Source organism: Artemia franciscana, chromosome 11 (genome assembly GCF_032884065.1).
Source record: "Artemia franciscana chromosome 11, ASM3288406v1, whole genome shotgun sequence".
Lineage (NCBI taxonomy): Eukaryota > Metazoa > Arthropoda > Branchiopoda > Anostraca > Artemiidae > Artemia > Artemia franciscana.
Genome location: NC_088873.1, coordinates 41,942,031 through 41,958,363, shown reverse-complemented (window position 1 = coordinate 41,958,363; position 16,333 = coordinate 41,942,031). Strand labels below are relative to the sequence as shown.

The window sequence follows — 16,333 nt, the reverse complement described above, 5'->3', positions numbered from 1 at the left end:
AAATTCCTCCATGGAAATATCCTCCCATGTAACTCCCTCCCTCAAACCCCTCCTTATCCAAGAAAAAAGTTCCATGAAAACGTCAGTACACTTCCCAATAACCATTACTATATGTAAACACTGGTCAAAGTTTGTAACTTGCAGCCCCTCCCCCGGGGACAGTAAGGGAGTAAGTCGTTCCCAAAGATATAGTTGTTAGGTTTTTCGACTATGCTGAATAAAATGGTTATCTCAGAATTTTGACCCATAAACTTTAGGAAAAAAGAGCGTTGGGGGGGGGGGGGGGTCTAAGTGCCCTCCAATATTTTTGTTCACTTAAAAAGGGCACTAGAAATTTTCATTTCCGTTAGAATGAGCCCTCTCAACAAACTTTTATATTCGTATATTTTATTACGTATATGAGCGGGTTTGCCCCCTCTTTAATACCTTTTTCTTTATACTAAGCTTAAATTTTGTCCCAATTCTTTAAGAATGACCCCTGAATCACAAAGGCCGTAGAAGAAATAGTTGAAATTACTAAAAAATACTTTAGCGTTAAGAGCAGGTATTTAGGAGGAGATGAGCCCCTCATATGCATAATAATTTCCGTTCGTTTTGTTTTAATGCTGCTCCTTACTTTTAGTAGAAAAACTTTTTCATATTTATCTTTTCATTTTTGTTTTGTTTTAAATAATATTAGAAAACCCTGCGCCCCCTTCGAGGAAATTCTCTCCTCCCATGACAAATTCCTCCATGGAAAGATCCTCCCATGTAGCTCCCTCCCCTCAAACCCCTCCCTATCCAAGAAAAAATTCCCCTGAATACGTCTGTACACTTACCATTACTATATGTATATACTGGTCAAAGTTTGTAACTTGTAGCCCCTCCCCCGGGGACTGTAAGGGAGTAAGTCGTCCCCAAAGATATAGTTATTAGGTTTTTCGACTATGCTGAACAAAATGGCTATCTCAGAAATTTGACCCGTTGACTCTAGGAAAAAATGAGCGTGGCAGGGGGTCTAGGTGCCCTCCAATATTTTCGTTCACTTAAAAAGGGCACTAGAACTTTTCATTTCCGTTAGAATGAGCCCTCTCAACGAACTTTTATATTCGTATATTTTATTACGTATATGAGGGGGTTTGCCCCCTCTTTAATTCCTTTCTCTTTACACTAAGCTTGAATTTGGTCCCAATTCTTTAAGAATGACCCCTGAATAACAAAGGCCATAGGAGAAATAGTTGAAATTACTAAAAATACTTTAGCGTAAAGAGCAGGTATTTAGGAGGAGATGAGCCCCTCATATGCATAATAATTTCCGTTCGTTTTGTTTTAATGCTGCTCCTTACTTTCAGTTGAAAAACTTTTTCATATTTATCTTTTCAGCCGTTTGTAACTTGCAGCCCTCCCCTGGGGACTGTAAGGGAGTAAGTCGTCCCCAAAGATATAGTTATTACGTTTTTTGACTATGCTGAATATAATGGCTATCTCAGAATTTTGACCCGTTGACTCTTGGAAAAAAATGAGCGTGGGAAGGGGTCTAGGTGCCCTCCAATATATTTTTTTACTTAAAAAGGGCACTAGAACCTTTCACTTCCGTTAGAATGAGCACTCTCACAACATTCTAGGACCACTGGGTCGATACAATCAGCCCTGAAAAAAAGAACAAAAAAAAAAATAATAAATAAACACGCACCCGTGATTGGTCTTCTAGCAAAAAATACGAAATTCCACATTTTTGTAGGTAGGAGCTTGAAAATTCTACAGTAGGGTTTTCTGATGCGATGGTGCGATTTTCGTTAAGATTCTATCACTTTTAGGGGGTGTTTCCCTCTATTTTCCAAAATAAGGCATATTTTCTAAGGCTCGTAACTTTTGATGACAAAGACAAAATTTGATAAAACTTATATATTTAAAATCAGCATAAAAAACCGATTCTTTTGATGTATCTTTTGCAATCAAAATTCCGTTTTTTAGAGTTTCGTTTACTATTGAGCCGGGTCGCTCCTTACCACGTATTGCAAATCAGTTGATTGACACTTATTGGAAGAAAACTTCGGTTAAAGAAAACTAAGTTAAATGCTTCAAGTGATACGGAACATGCCCTCTCTTCAACAACTTATGAATTTTTATTAGGGTACTGCTGGAGCATAAAGTTTTTCTACTAGATAGTTTTCTGGCAACAGGTACAGGTCATATACGACATTGCGTCTTACTGACTTTACCAGCATCTGAAGATATTCCATCTTGATTATCTTAACTAAAGGAAAAGAATTTATTATATAGTCTAATAAAAATCATGTTTTAAATTGTTATAATGTTTTAATGTTTAAAGAGCTTATTTTACGCATTAAGGTAAACTTTAGTAATTCATTAAAGCAAGATATTGCCATCAACATATTTAAGGCTTTCTGGGGACTTTAATAGGTGAGGAATCTGTCAGCTGTCAAATTATGTATGTCAAATGCTCCTCATCAAGCTTGTCAGATATAATCAATCATACTCGTCAATCATCATAATTGTCGATCATATTTGTCACATTTTAGCTCTTTTCATTCAAAGTTATGCATTCATATCGGAAGTGCCGCTGAAAAAACCTCCCTGAAATTGTGCAACCAATAGCTTTGTTTTAACTAAGATTTAAATGAGAATGTTTCTCATTTTCCTGTTTGTACTAATTTCTTAACCTTCTTGCTCACCAGGAAGGGAATCTCCCTGTTTTAACACAAAAATTTTAAAACAAAACACAACTAAAATGTGATGACCCTTTCTCAGTGACGGTGAAAGGGTAACTGAACAAAAAACAGAAGTTTAAATGACATTTCACAATTTCATCTTACTTACATCACTCTTAAAGGATAATTGCTTTCCAGGTAGATTATTATCAGATATGTGTTTTGTGGGAAGTGTATTAAAATAGTCTAAGAAAAATCAATTAATCTCATACCTTGTGATGGCGTAGTGGATGACGCCAAGGTTTCCAATTTAAGGTTTCCTGGTTCAATCCCGCGTCTCGCAAGGAAGTTTTATATCCAAAAATAGGTCTGATAATTTTTATTTTGTTTTGAATGATTTTCTAATACCTGTTTCTGTCTGGCTTAAGAAGATAATTTTGCTATCCGTCGTAATTTTAGTAATTTTTTTTTCTTTACCTTTGACCGAAGATATAAGACGGGAGCAAATTAAACCTATTTAGCTAATCCACAGGAGCAAACAAACACATTTTGGGGGGAAAGAAATTGGTTAGGTTTTCGGCGGCTTTACTCCAGTGAAGTAAAGGTGTGTGTCTAAGTGAGAAAAGTGTTTTAAAGCCTGCGTCACCCTCCTTATTTGCAGATTTCACAAAAAATGACACGCCTTCTTATTAAGTCTACTTCCGGGTGCACATTGACAGAAACACCTTTTGTGTTCAGTAGTGGGTGCAGATTGTGCAATCTTAGTGAGTCTTACTGCTTTTAGAGCGGTCGTTTTTCCAATCTTTTCTCATTCCTTATCTTTAGAAAGTATTGACCAAGAAGGGGGAAATTCATGATTTTGAATGAGGGGAGATTATGAATGAGGGAACCTTTTGCGATATAAGCTTTACTTCATAGGTTTAATTATGTGTTATTATTAGTATTATTTTTTTGGATTATTGCATTATTGTTTATCGCATTATTATTCATGTATATTAGAATGTGATTTATTTCAGGATTTACCCATATGCAAGCTGAAAGACACTGATCTAACCCTTCGTTCCCACAGTCTGCGGATTGCGAAAAAATGTTGCGAGTTACTGATTCGGCAAAGATTTTTTTTTTCAATTTTGCGGGAAAAAGTGAATCGCGTTCTTTGGCATATTCGTGCGGATTATAAAGATGGAAACTGTGGAAAAATTGATAATTGTGATTAGATTTCAAGATTACTGATCAACAAAAGCCACAAAAATCACCACAATAAGATAAGATTCTACGAGTCAAGGCGTGGCAACAAGCTACCAGGGAGACTGGACTGTCAGGTCAGCAAATGACTGGAATGTCGGAAAAATATGTGCAATAGCAGCTGTATGGGGGGGGGGGGTAGAATCATCCTAAGATTTTCTAGCTTGTTCACCTTGCACTTATTCTGCATGTGGTTTAACCGCATTCAAAATGGGTTTCTCTGGAAAAGCTTCAGTGATCTTCTCGCATTGAGATCGCGGTTATCGTGCTCCGTTTGTCCGCAATCCACAGCATGTGGGGACGAAAGGTAAGTAAAGTATTTAATCGATCGATTGTATGACAATCTATGTTTTGAAATAAAACAATTTACCCAGAGATTATGGAAATAAGCGGTACTTACTTTAACAGATATCATTGGTGATGGCTTTGTAGCAAAGAAGTCTTTCACTAGTTTTTCCTTGCTAATTAAGGGAATAGTATCCCGATAGTGAATTTCAAAGAAATCTATCAGCTTAGAAGGTGTGTCTAGAAAATCGAATATTTCTTGTGGTATAAATAATGTCACCGTCCAAGACTTGTCTTGATTCAGCAAAGCAATCATCATGAACTGTCCACGCGTCCAGATGTGAAGATGGCTTTCTCCCTCCTCAACCCCTCACTCTTCAGACTAAGGTTTTTTAGTACTTTAAAAAAATCTTCTTCTTGTTCTTATTAAACGACCCTTGTATTTCAGGAGTCGTTATTAAGGAATTGGACAGAATTCAACCTTTAGCGTAAAGAGCAAGGTGTTGAGGAGGGGGCAACCACCTTCATATACGCAATAAGAGAAAGGTGTTGAGGAGGGGGCAACCACCTTTCATATACGCAATAACTTCTGTTTGTTTTAAGTTTTAATGTTGCTCCTTGCTTTTTGAGGGGGGCTAGTTCCCCTCCAGTTTTTGGGTCACTTCAAGGGCACTGGAATTTTCAATTTCCGTTCCAATGAGCCATGTCCCAATGTTCTAGGACCACTGGTTCGAAACGATTATCCCCTGGGAAAAACAACAAAATAAGAAATAAACACGCATCCGTGGTTTTTCTTCTAGCAAAAATACTAAATTCCACATTTTGAAGATATGACCATGATACCTCTACACTACAGTTTCTGATGTAATGAAACCTGATGGTGTAATTTCCTTCTCACACCATCCCTTCTCAACGCCCCGCTCTGTGATTCCCTTCTCAACGCCCCGCTCTTTGCAGTAAAGTTTGACTGTTTCTCTCTAATCTACTTTTTAAAATAGTGAAAAACTTTAGCGTAAAGAGCGGGGTGTTGAGGAGGGAACAGCCCCTTTCATATACGGAGTAATTTCTGTTCGTTTTAATGTCACTCTTTACTTTTAAGTTAAAAAAATTGTTTTTTTATTTAATTTCTGAACGTTTTTGAATTAATGTGTGTTTTGATTTTGACTCTTCGCACATGAATACTTAGAACGAAATTTGCATATTTTTTTCTTGGTCCAAAAGCTGTCTTTTTGGCCCAAAACCCTGTCTCTTAGTCCAAAAGTGATCAGTTGGATCGAGGATTTTCTAAGGGACAGAACACAGCAAGTCAAAGTGACCACTGGACCAAACAGTCACGCACTCTCTGATGAAGTCAAAGTCACCAGCGGTGTCCCCCCAGGGCAGTGTCCTGGGCCCTACCCTGTTCAATATATACGTAAATGAGCTAGCCCTCATTACAAGTAACAAAACCACTCTCTATGCGGATGATTCAAAACTCATAGGTCATGCCAATACCCCTTCTGCCCGCCAATCCCTCCAAACTGATCTCAACCACATGTGCTCCTTGGTCAAAAGATGGTTGCTGGAATTCAACGCTGAAAAATGCAAGGTCATACACTTTGGACACAATAACCCCCAGCAACAATACCTAATGACCCAAAACCCTGGGAGTCACCACATATTGGAGCATGTTCAGGAGGAGAGAGACCTTGGAGTTATTGTAGACTCCCAGTTGAAATTTAGCTTCCACTCACAGAAGATCTCAGCCAATGCTAGCAGAGCCCTAGGCATCATTAAATATAGCATTACCAGCAGAAGTAGACATGTAATCACCCAGCTCTACAAAGGACTGGTAAGACCGTGTTTGGAGGTGGGGAACATCCTGGCCACCCCTTGATTCTAAAAGGACAAGGTAGTGCTTGAGCAAATCCAACGAAGGACCACTAAGCTGATTGCCGGTATGGAAAACAAGCCCTACATTGAACGGCTGAGGCAACTCAACCTCCCCTCTTTAGTCTACAGGCGGAAACATGGGGATATGATCCAGGCATACAAACTCCTCTCTACCAATCAAGAAAATGAGCTCCTGGAGATTGACCCCTCCGACATAACACGAGGACACCCAAAACAAATCCGCAAACCTCATGCAAGGACTAGAGCAAGATGCAGCTTCTTCTCGAGCCGGATTGTGAACCTCTGGAACAACCTCAAGGAGAACACTGTTTCTGCTGGATCAACAGATGTATTCAAATGCCGTCTGGATGCTGAGTGGAGTGACAAACCGTGGAGATTTGACCAGGATGTACCAGAATCTAATCAACCATGTATGCAACTGTCATCATAAGGAGTGATTCAACAGGATCAAAGTCCTTATTTCACTCCAAGCTGTGATTTAAGGTAATTTTAAGGTAATATATATATATATATATATATATATATATATATATATATATATATATATATATATATATATAATATGATTTAAATTTTGTTTTCTAATGTAAATATGATTTATGACATCTCTTTCATAAGATAAAATTTGTAATTAAGACGGCCAGACTATTGTTAAATATTAAACACTTTGCCAAATATTAAAGATGTACTCACTCATAACTACTTTGCTAAATGTACCAACTGCGCCAATGACGAGGTTACTTGTTATATTCCACACTATGCCTTTGCCATAGAAGCGAGGAAAATATATTTTCTGATCCTTGTCCATAATGAAAAAAAAACAATCTAAAAATAATTAAAGTTCAGTTTTAATTACTTGGCTTATTTATTTCTAAGAAATATAAACAAAAGCTAGTTTTCAGAGTAAAAAGTGTACTGCTTATCTTTTACATGAATGAGTAGATTTAAGAAGAAGGATCAATAGCATTTAGACTGAAACCAATTGCTATAACCAATTCTTAGAAATAGGAAAATAGTAAATATTTGAAAATATTTCAAATATTTTCCCCAGCCATAATGCAGATGAATCAATCTCTAACAGTTTCATTCACCTGACTCAAATAGGGAATATTGGGGCTATTTAAGTGGTTCATCTTATTGGCATTGCCATCTGTTTGAAAGCTTAAGTCTTTGGTTATGAACAAGCAATCTAGCAAAGTATATCTGTCATACAATTCATTTCAAGGTGAGCAAAGTCTAAAAAGTACTATGTAAAAACTGATTTTACTGTGTTAATTTAAGCTTCACCACATATTTTTTGTTATCTTTATTATCATATAAGTCTGAATGCATTTGATTTATGATCTTTGCCAGGATCTTGTCCAGAGGTGAGTGTTTTTATTAGAAATCCCAAAGGGAATCAATGGATCTCAGAGGAAAGACATAGGCTATAGCATTTAGATTAGAATTGCCGATTATTACTAACTCTTAGGAATAGGGAAAGAGCAGATATACAGACTTGAAAACATTTTTCCCATGTGTAATATCGACGAATCATCAACTGCTAGTTTCATTCACCTAACTCAAATAAAGGGAAATTGGGGCTATGTGGACAGTTTACATTTTTGGTAGGCTATTGTGATCTAACTAAAAGCTTGAGTCTTAGGCTGTAAATATGCTATCTAGTAAAACATCAACTGGCATCCACTGTATTTCAAGGTAAGAAAAGTCTAAATAGTAGCAATAAAATTGAACTTTTATTGAGTGAAATTAAGTTTTACCATATGTTTTTATCTTTACTATCATATAGGTTTGAACACACGGAAATGACAACCTCTACAGGATGTTGTCCAGAGGTGATGTTTTTTTAGAAATTCCAGATCTTGCCGTCTGTGTCATGTTAAGAAGTACTTTTCAGGTGGCCATTGTGACTGAATAGACAGTCTTTAGGTAGGCTAAGTAGATGGTGCCCATTTATGCAAGTAAACATGCAATTAAACAACATTGACATAACCTGACAAAATAAGACTTCCATTCTCTTCTTTTCCGCGTGTTATGTTCCACTGAAGTCAATGATAAAACTTTTAATAAATTTTTTTCTAAGGAGAAAAGTCTTACAATATTAAAAAAAAAACGACAATTCCTTGAACAAACTTAAGGAGGGTCGCTGAAGAACTGCCATTAGGTAATGATAAAGCTGCAATTGGTGCTGCTTGTAAAGGGACAGCTCACATATTTTTTTCAATTCTACAAATACACAGTTAGCTGCAAAGCCAAAACCAAATCTGAATGGCAAATTAAGAAACTGAATTGGATAGCTATCTGGAGAAATGCTGTGTGCTTAAAATTGGCTTTTCTCCTATAGAAGTCTGCAAGACTCCTTACTAATAGACATAAGAAGATGAATTTAAATGTTCCCTCCTACTGGGACCACAACAAAAGTCCAAACAAAAAAAAAATCGTAAGGAAGAGTAAACGAGAATAAACAAAGCCAGTGAAAAAATAGAAGAAACTAATGCAAATATATGAGTTGTGACCTCTGCTCAACTATCTTCAGTGCAAAATAAAGTAATAAAATGCAGATAAGAGTCCATTGGACAAAAAAAAAACCTTAGAACAAACTTAAAACACCCTTAAAAATGAAAGGGTAGCACAAGTCTTGACAAAATGTTTGGATAGTCTCCTTCTATTTTCCAGTATAGGCTATAGGGTTATTATCTTCATTTTCTTTGCTTTACAATTATTCTCCGTTTTGTCATGCATAGCCAGTGCGGTCTTAGAAACTATTTATGAAAGTCCTAGTCCAGAATAAATTTTCAGTTTTCTGAAATGACACAGTAAACTTTTAATATGAGCACAGGAGGCAACCAGCAAGAGAATAGCCACAAGTTTTGATTGTTAAACAGCTAGCAAATCGTTTGCAAGTTTGAAGTCTCTGTATGAGCAGTACATAGTGCAGTCATTCAAATTTTAAACTGGGCAAGGAACAGTTCAAGTCTCAACAAGAGAAGTTGCTGCAAAGCAGGGAAACAATTTGGGAAAATGACCTCAGGCAATTTTGGTGCTCTGGTGACCATGTACACTGCAGTGAATGAGGTAAAAAAAAAAAATGCTGTCCCTCCTTTGTTAAAATTCACTCAAGTGAACTTTAGGACTATAATGAAAGAGCCCTGGTTGGGTCTATTGGTCATCAGTGTGGCTGGATGCCAGCATTTGTTCTCTTAGTTTAACAGCTTTGCAAAACATATAGCACTAATCTAGTTCAATCAAGGACTTCTATTTCTGTATATTCAAGTCAAATACTGAACATAGCATAGTTCTGTTTTGGTAGCTGATGTATAGCATAGCAAATTTTTTTTTTTTTTTTACATCCTATAACCTGTCACCCCTGAACAGGACTATCCATGAACTTTTAAACACTTCTAAAATGCAGACACATAGATGATTAAAAATCTAGGCAAAACAGAAGTACTCAACTAACCAAGACACAATGAAAAATAATTAATACAATTTAATACAATATTTTCTAATCTTAAAATTGAATAACAGCCTTCACCCCTCCCTCCAAATACCTGAACACAGCCCTAGACCATTAGACCATGTGCAAAATTATGCTGATTTTTTTGATAATGATTACCATTAAAAAACTAAAAACTAATGTATTAAAAAACTAATGCATCCATTAATGCTAATATCCAAGATGGTTCACTTTCACTTTCAAGTTAAAATTAGCCAGCTGTTTCTGAACAGTTGCAATAATAGCTGTTGTGACATTGGCCTGTGGCAAAATTTGAACTGGCAAATCAGAGTGATTAGTTAAATATTACAAAAAGTAGGCAGTGCAAAGTCAAAATTGACTCCCACAATCTTTGCTGAAATTGCAACTTCTAGAGTTCTTCCAGTTATCCTGATCTCTGGATTAGTGAGGGTATTTATTTTCCTATGGAAAACTATGACCTTGGTTTTTTTGGTGGACAATGGGACTCCATGATCCTTGAAATACTAGTGAATTTCTTCAATAGTTATCTGTGCTGATTTTGAGGCTTCTTCTATGCTGGAGCTTTTGTGGCATGTTAGTAGGTCATCAGCAAACATTACCTTAAATTGCATTGTCCAGCAAAATAAGGATTAAATCCTGTAGAATCGCTGGTTAGTGATGACAATGGTTGGACGTCTCAATGGCATCCCACTCAGTTTGCCATGGATTTGATGACCATTCTCCATCAACGGCTCTTTTAAAGGCAGCAGTGCTGGGGGTAGTGGCTGCTTTTTCAGTGAGAGAATTCCACAAACTCACTATTCTATAACTGAAGAAGTTATTGTGTAGTCTAGTGGTAGCTCTCTTCTGATACAGTTTCCAACTATGTCCCTAGTTCTGGCAGACTGGTCAAGTTGAAATAGCTTATTTAATGGAGAGTTGTAATTCAGGAGCTTATGCGTCATGATAATATCACCCCTTTTATGTCTGTAGACAAGAGTGGGGAGTTTCAGCCTCTTCAGATGGGATGAGTAGTTTAAATATTTGCATCCCTCAATTGCTTTTGTAGCCCATCTGCGAACTGTTTCTAACTTCTGCTGGTCACCTTTGTTGAAGGGGCTAGCAACACACATGCCAAACTCCAAATTAGGCCTGACCAATGCCTTATATAATTTAGTCATCACCATAGGTGACCTGCTAGTGATTGTTCTTTTTATAATGCCCAGGGTTTGGAGTGCTTTGGCTACAGCTGTCTGTGTGTGTATAGTTAATTTTAATTCTTTATCAACTATGACACCTAAGCCTCTAATATCAATGGTTGTGGAGGTTTTAAGGTCAGATATAAATATAAGGAAAAGAAGAGTGCTTAAAATTGCTCCCTGCAGAAGGCCATGTTTTATTAATTGAGAGGATGAAAGTTCCTTCCCTACTCTTACATAAAAAGTTACTCTTCTAAATAACTTTTGCAACAAAGGCTTTTTTGGGGGGGGGATCTAGACTTTAGCAGTTTTGAAGTCATCTTTTTATGGCATACATTACTGTAAGCTCCTTCAAATAATACAAGACTGCCATGGATATTTTTCCTTCTTCAAATCCTGTTTTTATAAAATTTTCTAATCTGACTATGTTATCAAGTGTACTGAGATGATTCCTGAAGCCTGTCTGCTTAGCCTGAATCAACTTGTTCTTTTCCATGAACCACTCCAGCTTTTTGTAGACCAATTTCTTTAATAATTTTCCCAGACAGGGTAATATATAAATAGGTCAGTAGGACTTAGGGTTTTTGCTTGGCTTCTGCATTTGAGGACTGATTTAATGATGGTGGATTTCCATATCTGTGGGAAAGTACTACTAAGCCAAAACTGGTTAAATACCATTAATATTCTTGTTCTGAATTCTTCAGGGCTTTTTATTAACCATAAATTGTCTACCTTGTCAATTTCTTATTCAATATTAAGCATAATCATTAAGGCTAAACTGGATATCTCCAAGTCTACACAGAACAGCTGCTTGCTTTTACAAAAGACCAACTAATAGAAAGAACAACAAATAAATATATTATTAGGCCTATATATGGGTCCATTCAGGGGGGGGGGGTACATTGTCTAGGTAACAACTGTTATATTAAAAAGGAGCAAAAATAAGGAAATTAATGGTACAATTTTTATTCAATGCTTGTTTTATGTATTGTCTTGATTGTACACCCTATATAGCCAAGGACTATATAGGGATGGAAGGGAGAAGCTGGGGAAAAATTGTGAAAAGAACAAAACAAAACTATGAAACTAACAATTAAAAATGTCTCTTTCTGAGGAACTGATATTCATAACCTTTAATGATATTTATATTATATCCTTAATATAATCCTTATCCAACAAAGTAGACCTAGATATTTAGGCTAGCATTTCCTAGGCTATGAGAAATACAATCAAATATCTAGCTAGGTAGCCTAGGTATATTTGTAAGACTCTAGAAATAGGCAAAGCTATTAATATCTAGCTGGATATTTTTATCTTGATAATAAGCATAGTTTGGTATTATTTTAAATACTATAGAATATAAACTTTTTAAGAATTCAATAGACACCTTCCTGTATCTTTCCCAAGGGCTAGTTCATATTATAATACTAAGTTAGGCATAACAAAAAAGCATATAAACAAGTGGTAGTTCAGAAGAAGACAGCCTTACTCCAAATAAATGTAGGATCAATAACTGTTATTGTGAATACAAATGGCGCGTGTTGAAACTTTAAATTTATCATTTAGGGTTTACTGATGCTGCCAATATTTTGAAACAAAGTTCTACAGATCACCCCAAAAAATCGCCAACAAATTGTGCTCTGTCCCAGTTTTTTTTTCAGGTATTGCATTTCATGCAACACACGGATCATTGGCAAAGTATAGTGTTATCTATGAAAATATTGTGTCAGACATTTTCTTTCACTTCCTTTCTCCATTTTATTGTTTTATTTTTCCTTCTAATACAGTATGTGTGCTGTCAACACTACTTGAAAGAAATGTTTGGAGTAACATATCACTTGTGGTTGAAAGCATGTTGTTGTTTTTCCCAATTTATATCAATTTTTAGCACTTGAAACCTGCCTGAAATTCGTCCCAAATTACGATTTTCACAGAAATTAGGGGCTAAAGCAAAATTTTATCCTTGTGTTCTTACAGAATGTTGTCCAAAAGCCATTGTTGGGATCTGTAAGTTATCCATGATAAAGTAAATTTTCTCTGACTAGATCTTTATTTTTGCTCCCGTGTTTGCTGTTAAAGCAAAACCTTTTTCGATTAGATTTGCGCATCATCACTGCCGCTTCTGCGATAGTGGCGTTTTCCCTGTTAATGCTTATCTTATAAATCCCCTCTTCCAATTAATGAGAATATCGGTAGAGTGGGGGGGTTGTGCTCCAGCAGCCTTTCCCTAATATACATATCTACAAGCAATAAAGAAAAAATAGTTTTGAAATTGGAACTGGTCAAAGAAGTTAATTTGGGGGCTCTAGTCTACCATGTACTCAAGATTGCAATGTTAAAAAAAAAAAAAATTCCCGAAATATCTTTGAAAGACCCTTTTCCCCTTTTGCAACATCGAGTCAGATGTAACCCCACAAATAACAACTGAGGCTATCACTTTAACTTTCTTTTAAATCACCTTAAATATTTACATAACAGCATTCTTTATTTTCAAAAAGGCAATTGGCTTTTAAAATCAATTTTTTGTACAACTGCAATGTTTCAAATAGAGAAAGCATCAAATCAGAATTATCTCCGAATTTAACAAAAACACAATAAGTAGGTATAATGATCAATTAGTTGGGGGGAGGGGTAAAACAGAGCAAAAACTAGGAATGATGTAAGTATGTATTTTAATTGCAGATACGTGATTTTTAAAGTTCATAGTGTTTCCTTTAGAAGCAGCCATATACAAAGGCAATGCCCTCTTTATTTTCATAGACTGACTATTAATCTTTTAATCCTTAAATTTTGGGGCTTCTTTAGCCTGGGCCTACTTTTGAGAGATTGGCAACTTTTTGCTCGGCCCTTATTTGACCTCAATAGCGTTTTCTTAAGCTTAACCTACTTAGCACAACTTTTTGCAGTTTCATAGAAACCCGAGTTGAGATGGAAAAAAAGAGGTTTATTTCGTTTAGACCAGCACAGCAGCTTTCCATTTAACAAAAAGCTATCTTTCTTTTACTATTACAAAATAATTTTTTTTTCAAAATAAGTTAAAGATAGAGACCATTTAAGTAACTTGCGTAAACTCGTATGTTTTGTCCCTATAAAGTCTTTTTTTTAGTGACACGTCTTTTAGACTGAATCAATATGTCAAATATCAGTAGAAAAATATTGAATTGTACCAGATGATACCATATTTTGGAAAATGTACCAAATTTTATGTGATTGAACCAGATTGTACCAGTAGATGTAAAATGTCGCAAAATGGTACAGTTGTACACTGTTCCCATCACCAGAGCTTACTTTTTGATGAATTCATAGAGATATAAAATGTATTATTTTATAAACTATTTGGGCAATTTATTTTTATAAAAAATCTTTTTGTATTTTCAGAATAGACCGCAGAAGAAAACGGTCCCGCTCACTCCAGGTTACAAAGCAGACCACTAAAGTAAGCTTAAGATCTGAGTATCATAAAGTTCTTGACGCTCATGATCACAAGTCAGCAAAATAATTGAAGCTTTTGTTTTTGCCTGCAATACTGATAATTGGATCTTGATGATGTTTGGAAATATTTTTTTTTGTAAAATTGTGGCAAAAACAGTTTTAGATAACGAATAAAACTCCTGAATCTATTTTTTTTTATATGTATTTACTTGTCAAATTTGAATGAACTTCGTTCAAGATTAGAAAAGCGCAAGTTATTGTGATTGATAATCTGACTTGGTCTCGCATTTAAGATAAGGCACTAGCTTATCAGTTTGAAAATACATCTTGCAGGATGTATTGTAAAATTTATGTTTTTTTCAATGTTGTTTTTCTTGTACTGAAATTTAATTCCGCACATGTGCATTTGAAAGCAAACTTCCGTGAATTATCTTTAGCATGGGATGGTTTTAAATTTGATGCTGTGTTTGACTCTGAAGTTGGTATGAAATAACGCTTATTCCTATTTGAACATTTCTATATTAATTCGAGTCTTCCCATTTGAATTTGAATTGAAGATCTGAATTTTCTCTTTTTTAATTTTCTACCCACTCGCTCCTCCTTCTCTTGAACTCCTTCCCCTTCTCCTACTTCTCCTTCTCCTTCCCTTTGTTATGATCTCTTTTCCTCAGAGGAATTCAAGTAGTGATTACAGCGGTTCTCTCTCTAGATTACGACTTCTAGGAGTAAACGAATCTCTAAAAAACGGAATTTTAGTACCGACAGATAAATCATAAGAATTGGCTTATTATGCTCATTTCAAAGATATAGATATACTTCATTAAGTTTACTTTTACCAATTGCAGGCTATGAGCCTGAGATATTTGTCTGATTTTGAAAAAAAGAAGAAAAACCCTTATTCTGTCACTAAAAGTCAAAGAATCACAGGTGCGTGTTTCTTTTCTGTTTTTGATATTTTTTTTCCAGGGGCTACCGACCCAGTGGTATCAACCCAGTGATCCTAGAATATCGGAATAGGGCTCTTAGACTTAAATTTTTGGTGCCCTTTTTAAGTGACCCACAAGATTGAAGGGCAACTAGACCCCCTCCCACCCCCCTCTTTTCCCAAAATTGCACGATCAAAATTCTGATATAGCCATTTTGTTCAATATATTTGAAAGGCCAAATAACTGTGTCTTTGAGTGTAACAAGACCCCCAAGAACCTTTGGGGAAAGGTCTTTAAGTTAATGATATTTACCGTTGTTTGCGTATAGTAAACATTTTAAGGGTGAAGGAGGGCGAATTTTCCACTGGGGGATTTTCAACGATGGGAATTTTTCATATGGTGGGAAGTTTTGGGGGAGGTTAACTTTTTCCGGGAAATTTTAAAGTGGGGGAGTTTGCCAGAACTCCTATAAATAGTTCTTCTTATGCCTTGCTTTCTCTGTGCCGACTCAGTTTTACACGTTGAGACGTTACGGATAATTGTCTAGTGTAAAATTTTAACAGGACTTAATTGTATAAACTGTAGAGGATATATCCGTGAGGAGGAAGGATTTTATCCTGAAGGTAGAATTTATCCTGAAGGTAGATTTCCTGGTATTATTTTAAAACAAACGATCAGAAATTAAGAAAAAAACAACAACATGTTTTACAGCTGAAAGTAAGCAGCAACGAACACAAATTATTATGTATATGAGGCGGGTTATCCCCTCCTCAATCTTGTCTAAACTCTATAAGAATGACTCCTGAAGCACAAGGTTCGTTTAATTAGAATAATAAGAAGCTTTTTTAAAGGAATAAGAAGCTTTAGTTTGAAGACCATTGAGAGGTGGAGGGGGCCACCACTCTCACATGCTTAATTATTTCAGTTCTTTTTAAGATTTAATGCTGCTCCTAACTTTCACTTGAAAAAACTTATTTTTTTTAGTTTCATACATATATATACATATATATATATATATATATATATATATATATATATATATATATATATATATATATATATATATATATATATATATATATATATATATATATATATATATATATATATATATATATATATACCAAAACGTCGTGCACTTTTGCTGCTACACTGTTACAATTTAGTTTCCAGCTTATATTATAATCATAGGCAGCGCACCGCCCAAGTAAAGAACGACGTGGGCACAATGTATAATTTGTTCAG

The 16,333-nt window shown here is 35.6% G+C and overlaps 2 protein-coding genes across 5 annotated transcripts in view; one reads left to right on the top strand and one right to left on the bottom strand.

Moving 5' to 3' along the window:
* Window positions 1–16,333, bottom strand: part of LOC136033242 (tafazzin-like) — an 80,588-nt gene that overhangs the window by 20,468 nt on the left and 43,787 nt on the right. For 3 of the 4 annotated variants that reach the window (XM_065713958.1, XM_065713962.1, XM_065713961.1), the window contains exons 1-2: window positions 12,220–12,321; window positions 6,768–6,899 (exon numbers count right to left, since the gene is read on the bottom strand). In XM_065713958.1, the coding sequence (XP_065570030.1) occupies window positions 6,768–6,899; window positions 12,220–12,292 (205 nt within the window). In that variant the 5' untranslated portion in view covers window positions 12,293–12,321. Of the gene's footprint in view, window positions 1–6,767; window positions 6,900–12,219; window positions 12,322–16,333 lie in introns of those variants that run through there. The other variant, XM_065713960.1, reaches the window with a different exon arrangement.
* The window catches only part of LOC136033241 (myogenesis-regulating glycosidase-like), a 39,327-nt gene continuing 37,445 nt past the window's right edge, over window positions 14,452–16,333 (top strand). The window contains exon 1 of the mRNA XM_065713957.1: window positions 14,452–14,644. Within this exon, the coding sequence (XP_065570029.1) occupies window positions 14,497–14,644 (148 nt within the window). The 5' untranslated portion in view covers window positions 14,452–14,496. The remainder of the gene's footprint in view (window positions 14,645–16,333) is intronic.